The following is a 10,000-nucleotide window of genomic DNA, read 5'->3' on the forward strand; positions in this document are numbered from 1 at the left end:
TTATCTTCGGTTTGAATATTATTATTTTTTGTTAGGGTTTATCATGAAGTGTTATTTTATTTATTGATTGTTTGTTTATTATTATTTGTAGTTGTCCTTGTTGATTTATTTTCTTTAGCAAATTGCATATGTCGTTGAAAAGCAGACACATTATTGCCATTCCCACAGGCAATGAAGTAACAAAGTAAAATAGTGTTACGCAGTATTTGATAAATATATGATATTGTCGCCGCATTTGATAGTATATACTCTGAATTTTTTATCATCATGTGACAAAAGCACGCTTATTTAATTCAAGTAAATATTTTTCAGCATGTAAAAGAGCCCACAAGATATGGAAACTTACTCGATCTATTGATCACTAGCCGCGAAAGCATGGTAACTGATGTAGAAGTCGGTGAATCTGTTGCAAATAGCGATCACAACTTAGTTAGATTCAAACTCCTATTTTTTTTAATAGATACTTGTGTTTCTAAAATACCCGATTTCAGTCAAGCTCAGCTCATAGGACTACGTCAGGAGCTTCAGCTTACAGACTGGGAGGCAAAATTAAACGAAAGACCTGTAGATCAGATGTGGGAAATATTTCAAAATAAGCTCTCTAAGATGATTCAAACTTACATTCCTTAGGACAGACGTCCCCCAAATCAGGCTCGCCCAAAGTGGCTCGACAAAGAAATTGAAAAAAGTATTGCTAAAAAGAGACAGGCTTATAAGAAATATAAGTGCTCGGGTGCATATAATGACTATGAAACTTATGTATCAATACAGAGATTTAAAAAAGACAATAAGAGAAAAGAAAACGACAGTACGAAATGAACATCGCTGATAAATCCAAAGAGAATCCCAAAGAATTCTATAGTTACATTGGAGATAAAAAGGTTGTTAGGAGTCACATTGGTCCACTATTATCTGCTGACGGTCAACTTGAATATTCAAATGAAGGAATGTGTAATATCTTAAACAATGATTTTAGCTCGGTATTCGTAAACGAAACACCTCAAAGTGAACTCCAAACTGAAACCTGTGAAAAGTCTAGGGTAAACTTACTCACTACGGTAAATATAACAAAAGAAACAAAAAAAGGTGTATAGATAAACTCAAAGTTAATAAAACACCAAGGCCTGACGGTTGGCATCCAAGAATCTTAAAGGAAATGAAAAATGAGATTGTTGTTCCATTAGAAATTATTTTCAAGAAATCCATCATATCCGGAGATGTCCCAACAGAATGGGAGCTAGCTAACGTTACTCCCATATTCAAAAAGGTGACAAAAAGAAACCAAATAACTATAGGCCTATAAGTTTGACTTCAATCGTAGGAAAAATAATGGAAACTATCATCAGAGATGCTATCGAACATCATTTAGAAAGTAACCGTTTGATAAATGATAGCCAGCATGGTTTCAGACGGAAACGTTCTTGCGTGACTAACTTACTCGAATTCTACAACACAGTTATCTCGAATTATGACAAAAGAAACAATATAGATTTAATATATCTAGACTTTGCAAAAGCTTTTGATACCGTCCCACACGAAAGACTACTTACTAAATTAGCTTTGCATGGAATAAGTGGTAGCCTATTAGGTTGGACTAGTAATTGGTTGAATGGTCGAAAACAGAGAGTTGTTTTAAATGGAAAAACTTCTAGATGGAAAAATGTTACAAGTGGAGTTCCTCAGGGTTCCGTTCTTGGGCCACTTCTATTCATAGTATATATAAATGATATAGACCATGAACTAAAATCTACTGTTTCCAAATTTGCTGATGATACAAAACTGTGCGGAATGGCAAATGATCACTTAAACCAATTAGATATTCAAGAAGATTTAGATAAATTACAGCAATGGTCTGAAAAATGGCTAATGAAATTTAACACAAGTAAATGCAAGGTAATGCACATAGGTAAAAATAACAGTAAGTACGATTACAAGTTATTTGGAAATACGTTAACAAAAGTGGATAGTGAAAAAGATCTCGGCGTAATTATCAGTAACGACCTCAAATCATTCACCCTCTGAGAAAGCAAATAAGATTCTAGGACTGATTGCACGATCTTTTGATTTCAAAAGTCCATCACTCATTAACAAGCTATATAAATCGTTAGTTCGTCCACATTTGGAATATGCTGTTTCCGTATGGTCACCGAATCTCATTAAAGACATTGACAGACTGGAAAAAGTACAACGGCGAGCCACAAAACTGATTCCAAATATCAAAAATAAATCATACGAAAATCGACTAAAACATATGAATCTGATTTCCCTAAAAAAAAAACGTAGACTCAGAGGTGACTTGATACAGGTCTTTAAGATCAAAAGTGACAAAATTTTCACATTGAATGAGAATCAGACAAGAAACAATGGTCTCAAACTGTCCGGAAATAGATTCAATTTGGAAGTAGGTAGAAACAACTTTGCCAACCGTGTAGTTAATGAATGGAATAAACTTCCTGCACAGGTAGTGCAATGTAGTTCAGTTTGAAGCTTTAAGAATCATTTAGATAAACACCTAAGCAAGATGCTGTAATGATTATAATCTATTTTATATTATTTGTCTTTGTTTTGTTATCATTTGTCTTTTTGATTTTCATTTATTATTAGTTATATGTCAATTCATTATTATTTACTATTTACCTGTTTATTATTTAACTATACCTATGCATTTATTTATGTATTTTATTTGTTATTTACATTATTGTATTTTTTATTTATTATTCTATTATTATTATGATTTTTTCGCATCCGAGCTAGATATGGACCAAAAGGTCTCCTGTCGGCATGCTCCGCCTTTGTAATCCTTTGTAACATTCCTTTGAGGCTTATTATTGGCCTAATTGATCTTTCTTCTGCATCCATGCATAGTTGACCTATATAAAGGACAATCGAAAAGACAATAAATAAATAGATAAATGAATAAATGAATAAATCAATCAATAAGCATATAAACAAACAAATGAAAATAAACAAACAAATAAATGAAATAAGATAAAAGAAAATAGATTAAAATAAATGGTGTGTATGACACCATAGGCTTTGACCAGTTAACAAGAGTTGTCTGTGTTGTATGAGATTTAGTTGTGGAGGATGATCATATTCTACGCCCTTAGTGTGATGTGGAGAACCCAACATTTTCGCAACAAAATAAATAAATTGCTGGATAATAAGTAGATAAATGAATAAATAAGCAAACAATCAAATAAAATTAATGAATCGATAAATCAATAAAATTGATTAATAGAATAAATCAAACGAACGAATAAATTCATAAATCAAATGAACAAACAAACAAATGAAATTAACGAATTAAAAGATATAATGACTGAATATTTAAACTGAGAAAATAGGATAAAAATAAAGAATTACAGTGTCCAAGATATTGTAATCTAGAATTCTAGATGACAATAAATCGTTCAGTACATATCGTAAATGTACTTCTTTCTAAAGTTGCAATAAAACAATACAAGAAAAATGATCAATAAGGTCAGACTTTTTTATTTATTTATTTATTTATTTATATATTTCTTTATTTATCTATGTTCATTATGCGGGCGCCATGGATCCTTCCCCATAAGTCGGAGGGTGAAAAAAATAAAAACATTTAATTATATAAAGTTTTTAGAAAGCCATGCTGTCAGGTTGGATGATTTATTTTTTCGTTTTATTTTCAGTTTTGTTTCATTTATACCTTCTCATCGGCCAGGCTGATGAGCTCATAAGCTATTGTATGTACCAATTAAGATTTACATGTTTTGTATAAACAGTAAACCCATTTGTTTTACTAGTCAGTTTTGCGGAAAAAGAGGAATTTGGCCGGTTTTTATTTTATTCTTATTTCGGATTTTCCTACGTCGGCGGGCCCGTAACCCAATAAACAAAAAAAGTCTGGCCTAAACACAAAAAAAATACTCACAAGGGGCATAGAGTATGTTGTCATATCCAGTACATAGTCTCGAAATGTCCTTTTCTCATGCCCTCTGATTTTACTGTTGCTATATAGTCCGTTTTGCATGAAAGTACCCACAACCGTGTATCATCATGATTTTAATTACGATTCGAAAGCACACGCGACTAATTCACCCCTCCCTAATCGCAGTATATGTATTCTAAAAAAAATGTGAAGAAATGCGTTTTCTTATTTTCTCTAAGATTAATGGAACCGTCTGAGTGTAGATTAAATTAATATAAGACAATATCGCGGTGAAAAGGTGCTACATAAGCTCAAAATATTTATTTTCATTCTTTCGCTACGGATTTTTTTTTTCTCATATATTGCCCGTCGGCACCTATGATGAACAGTAAATATCATGAAACGCACATCTTGTGCAACCTGTGGTAAACAATATTTCATTATACGCTTAAATTTATTTCACGAGTTATCAAATATTTTGTTCCTAATCTCATTTTTTTTCAAAACGTTTCCATTGTGCATTTGAGCATCCGGTGTGATATCAAACGTTCGGGTCGTTGACCACTAACGTCATCAACCCATCGCAGATATCATGTGCTGTAAATGCCTTTTATGTAATCAGATGATCCTTATTTATTTTATGTCATAATATAAGTAAAGAAAGAACGAGATTAGGAACATGTCCAGAGTTCAAATAGATACGTGTAATCATATTTATTTGTTTATTTATATTATTTTATTTTAAATTTGGCGCTGCCGTTTTGTTTGTTTACATCCCGTGCTACCATCTGGTAGCAACGCACCAAAGTATCGGGTTAAACAGGTGTTCGTAGATATTTTGTGATAAGTGGCCTAATGAGGTAGAGCAAAAGTCACGACAGACATGTCAGGCTCTTTATTGAACAATAATAGTGCAGAATCTTACGAATTATTAAACATTTCGGGCTCGGATAGCGACAATGATATCATGCACTTTGTAGCAGTCCCACCAGACCTGCCACCCCCAGGACAGCAAAGAAAAAAGAGACTAAAAAGGTATGATGTTGTTAATGTATTTCTTGACAGGCTCAGCCTACTTGAAGCTGAGGTCTGCATGGCTGGTGCCAGGTTGCTGATGTGTAAGATATTATGTGGAAAACTCCTGTCATTCCCAAAACTATATCAGCCACAAAATTGAACTATATTTTATTGGTCAATGTTCATGGAAACATTTTATTTTATAGATCATTAGATATCGTACAACTTGTAGTGGTATCCATATATTATAGTTACATCTTTCACAACTAAAGATAAAATAATTTATTATAAGTAGGTTTTATGTAAACAATTAAAAGAATCTGAATTGAAGTTGGAATTTTATGTATAATGTGAAGTAAATGTGCCACATTGGGAGGAGGATATTAATCTACTGATTAATATCATAAATATGCAATGTAATTTATTGACCTACTGTTTGATGTAATACGGTGATTGTCACTGAAACATTTGTATACTAATCAACCCCATATTTATTATAGAAAGGGTGGGGGCATATTAATATGATTCAATTGGTTATTAATTCATAATGAATTTTGAGTTTGGTTAAATGCTCCCCTCGCATCTATATGCTTTAGCTAAATGTAGTGTTGATTGATGAGCGGGGGTCTAGTGAGCAATTACCCATGAATGGTGTAGAAAGATTTCATATTCATATATATCACCATCATGCCCCACCTCTGATAAACAAGGTATTGATTAGTGGATAGGTATCTCATTAATTATCCATACAGTATACAATTAGCTAGATTTTGTGTTTATTTATATCAACAATATTCCCTCACTATACCTCAGGTAAACTTGTCATTGATCAATGTGTAGGTGACTATAACTCTTATTGTACCAGGTGTTACTATACTTATTATCCTTTTGTTATGGTTATCTCCAAGCTGTCATATTCATCACCATCATGGTGATGAATATGACAGCTTGGAGATAAGGTGACCATGGTAACTTATTGATAAGGAAAGGGTTAAATCTGTTTTGATTAACTTTCTGTGTAGGTAGCATGATCCCTTTTGTTCCGGCTGTCGTTTTGTTCATCTTACTATCCATATCTGCTCTCTCGTCTCTCTCTCTCTCTCTCTCTCTCTCTCTCTCTCTCTCTCTCTCTCTCTCTCTCTCTCTCTCTCTCTCTCTCTCTCTCTCTCTCTCTCTCTCTCTGTCTTGCAGACCTCGTATTCTCATAGTCGCATGTTCAAATCCTGCACGTCTCACTGATTCCTAGCAGTGACCATTACCTCCCTTAACAGTTTAATTGCATAGGAAAAAAGAGATTGTTTCAGTCACAGCTAGATGCTTTCTGATATATACTTCTCACAAAGGATTACAAATGAGGAGTATGCTGACAGGAGACCTTTTGGTCCATAACAAGGTCGGATAAGAAAAATATTATAATAATGATAAATAATTAAAAGTGATAATAGTATAAATAAAAATAAAAAAAATAGGTAAATTTAAATAATAACCAAACAGGTAAATAGTAAGTAAAAATAAATTGATAGATAATAATAAATGATAAGCAAATAATAATAAACAAGCAGACAAATGATAAACAAATAATATAAAATGAATGGCAGGCATTACAGCATCTTCCTTAGGTGTTTATTTAAACGAATCTTAAAGCTTTGAACTGAACTACATTGTACTGCATCTGCAATCAGTTTATTCCATTCATTAACTACACAATTGGCAAAGTTGTTTCAACCCATTTCCAAATTAAATCTATTTCCTGCCTGTTTGAGACCATTATTTCTTGTTGGATTCTCATTCAGTGTGAAAATTTTGTCACTTTTGATGTTGTCAATTCCCTTTAGAATTTTAAAGACCTGTATCAAGTCACCTCTTAGTCTATACTTTTTTTAGGGAAAACAAATTCATATGATTTAGTCAATAATTTTGTATGATTTATTTTTGATATTTGGAATTGGTTTTGTGGCTTGCTGTTGTACTTTTTCCAATCTGTCAACTTCTTTAATGAGATTCGGTGACCATACAGATCAGCATATTCCAAATGTGGACAAACTAATGATTTATATAGCTTGTTAATAAGAGATGTACTTGTGAAGTCAAAAGATCGTGCAATCAGTGTTTTGGAGAATATCAAAAGCTCTTATCCTCTATTGAAGTGGGTTTTACTTAAGAACCCTGTAGGTGTGAGATTTATTAGGTGAAAGAAATTGTTTTGAATTAGCTTGAATAAAATCTATAGTGAAAGTAGTCCATTGGCTCTTTCAAAGCACGTATTGACAAACACATTTTTCAATAACGAGACTAACATGTCACAGAGGTGGGGATCATTACAAGAATATAATCTTATTTTCTCACTAGCTCGCGATTAGGTAAGCAGCAAGTTCTCTCCTGCTAGGGAACCATGGACCCCAAGAATTCAGCCATATCCACTGGTTCAGTCCATATCACGTGGTGAAGAGTGTCAGACAGTGTAACATAAGGTGCTGTGTGTCTTCAGTGTGGCGATTGTATTTAGAGCAATTGGTGTTATTTATATGGCCAGTTCTGTTTTAATATGGGATGGTGTTCTGTATGTAGGCATGCCAGTGAAAGTCTTGTCTTGGGAATTATATTCTTTTTGGGTTGGATTTTAGGAAGTTTAGTATGATGTAGATTTTGGTGGTATTGGGTACATGTTATTGTGGGGTTAAAAGCTACTCAGTAGTATGCACCTGATACTTTATGGTCTATATGGGGTGCCCCTATAGACCAGAGCCACTCATCATTTTGTCTGTGGTAGAGAAAATTTATATTCATAGAGAAATGGTACTTTATTATACTGCGACTATCTCCCACTCGTGATACTGTCTCTGATTTTTTTTTTTTTTTTTTTTTCTCCAAAACATGTGATGGGGGAAAGGAATACTGCCACCAAGTGTTCCTGCTTGAGTCATGGAAGGCGACAAAAACAGGACGGGGATAGAACTACACATCCTTCCTGCTCTCTGTAGCGCCAAAGGGGACATTCCTAAAAAAAGCAAAGGCATAAGAGGGTCTGGGAGGAATTTGTGTGAAAAATAATTTGATGCAGCCTTAAGGGATTTCTCCTCGTCTTTTTTTTTCTGCATGAAGGGACAGAGAGAGGGAGTCACCGATTAGATTAAGCAGCCTTGCTGTGGATGTGCTGTGTCTTGCTACACTTCTTACCCAGGGCAGTGGGCAAGATGCAGGGATGACCTGTCATCCAGGAGGTGCCAAGTTAAGAGGGAGGGAGTTGGGTAAATGGCAGTTGAGTATGTGGGGATGAAATGGGTGGGAGTGGATTTTATGCCTTTGTTGTTTGGCGACCTCCCTTGTAAGTAGGAAAAATCTTTTGGTATATACATATATGTATTGCAGAGTGCTTGTTTTGTGATCTGAGTGTACTTGTTTTTTTTATATGAAGAAATTGCAAGGTGCTGGAGGCAGGTTGTTATTGATATTTGAGAATTTCCTTTAGGAGATTGTTGCTGTAAAACTGAGATAAGGAAGATAACTTGTCTTTTATCAATGAAAGTGCTGATATTGCAATAGTGCTATCTTTTTGGATGTAAAGTATTCAGGCTTGATGATTATAGAAACTTTAGGTAGCTGGACATAATCCGTACTTTATATATTTCTCTATTTATTAGTGTATTTATTAATTTATTTTCTAATACAATGCCTCTCCCTCTCTCTTTGTTTTACATACGAAGTCTGTGTCTTTATTACTTCAATTTTGTTCAGTATTATGGTTCTAAATAAATTCTTCCTAGAAGTTTGACATAGTAGATAGTGGAGGGAATGCAAATGTTAGGAATATGTGGAGGGGAATTGTAAATTGTTAATGTGGGGGAATGGAATGTCTGCTACATCTCTGTATCCTATGTGTTACGAACATTTTAGTAGTATTAACAAAGCAATAATAATGTTTATGTGTCATATATGTACTGATTGGTAATACTCATGATTGTCTCTGGTCCCCTTAACCCCTACATATGTTGTGTGTGTAATTTAGTGTAGAAAATCAGTCTAATGAGGACCACAGTGGAAATAAGCTTACATACTTTTTTTGTGTTATCCTTGGCAATTGTAATTGTTATTTCGAACTATGTGTTCTTGTCATTGTCTGCACTTCATGTATATTGATTCTTTGCCAAATAAACTTACTTACTTACTTATGACAGGATAAACTAATATCAGCTATTGGAGCTTGCTGTAAAAGAACTGTGCCTTTGTCCATTGTATTTGACCCACACTATTTGAAAGAGATGCTGAGATGGGATGGGTGGTTGATTTTTTATATTTCATCTATGTATTTGTTTATTTATATATTATTGTTCTTTATTTTTTGTTTTTTCTTTCTTTTTTCTCTCTGTCTTTCCTTTTTTTTTTTTTTTTTTCAATGTGGGTGTGTACCACCAACTGAAAAGACTGAAGCAGTTGATGATGGAGTTTGGGAAGATGTGTAAGAGGAAAAAGCTGAACATAAATATTGCCAAAAGTAAATTGATGAGGTGCACACATGGGGTGTTGGAGGGTTGGAGGCGAATTGAAAAAGGTGAGCAGCAGGAAGAAGTGGAAAGCTTTAAGTAATTAGGGTTATATATATATATATATATATATATATATATATATAATATATATATATATATATATATATATATATATATATATATATATATATATATATTAGGCACGGTAGGTGGAGGTGACATATAGAGTAAAGTAAGCAAGTAAATGTTGAAGGTCAATGAAAGGTGTTATGAGAAATAAGTATCGAGATGAATACAAAGAGAAGATTGTATATGGGAGTGATTGTGGAGAATTAGGATTTGGAGGGGGCACAGAGGAAGAACCTAAACATGTTTGAGATGAAGTGTCTAAGTGTTTATATTTCTTGTTTATTTTTTTGTTATTATTTGTCTGTTTGTTTATTATTTGCTTGATTTTCTTTTATTATTATTTATCTGTCAATTTATTATTATTTACTATTTACCTGCTTGTTTATTATATAATTACCTATGCATTTATTTATTTTATTATTATATTATTATAATTTTTATTAATTTATTTATTTTTATT

At 33.2% G+C, this 10,000-nt stretch overlaps 1 protein-coding gene across 1 annotated transcript in view; it reads left to right on the plus strand.

Moving 5' to 3' along the window:
- The first annotated feature begins 4,727 nt into the window (after nt 1–4,727).
- The window catches only part of LOC143020908 (EF-hand calcium-binding domain-containing protein 14-like), a 299,803-nt gene continuing 294,530 nt past the window's right edge, over nt 4,728–10,000 (plus strand). The window contains exon 1 of the mRNA XM_076177814.1: nt 4,728–4,945. Coding sequence (XP_076033929.1) covers nt 4,794–4,945 — 152 coding nt within the window. The 5' untranslated portion in view covers nt 4,728–4,793. The remainder of the gene's footprint in view (nt 4,946–10,000) is intronic.

Source organism: Oratosquilla oratoria, chromosome 41 (assembly GCF_046742065.1).
Source record: "Oratosquilla oratoria isolate Oo_2021 chromosome 41, ASM4674206v1, whole genome shotgun sequence".
NCBI lineage: Eukaryota > Metazoa > Arthropoda > Malacostraca > Stomatopoda > Squillidae > Oratosquilla > Oratosquilla oratoria.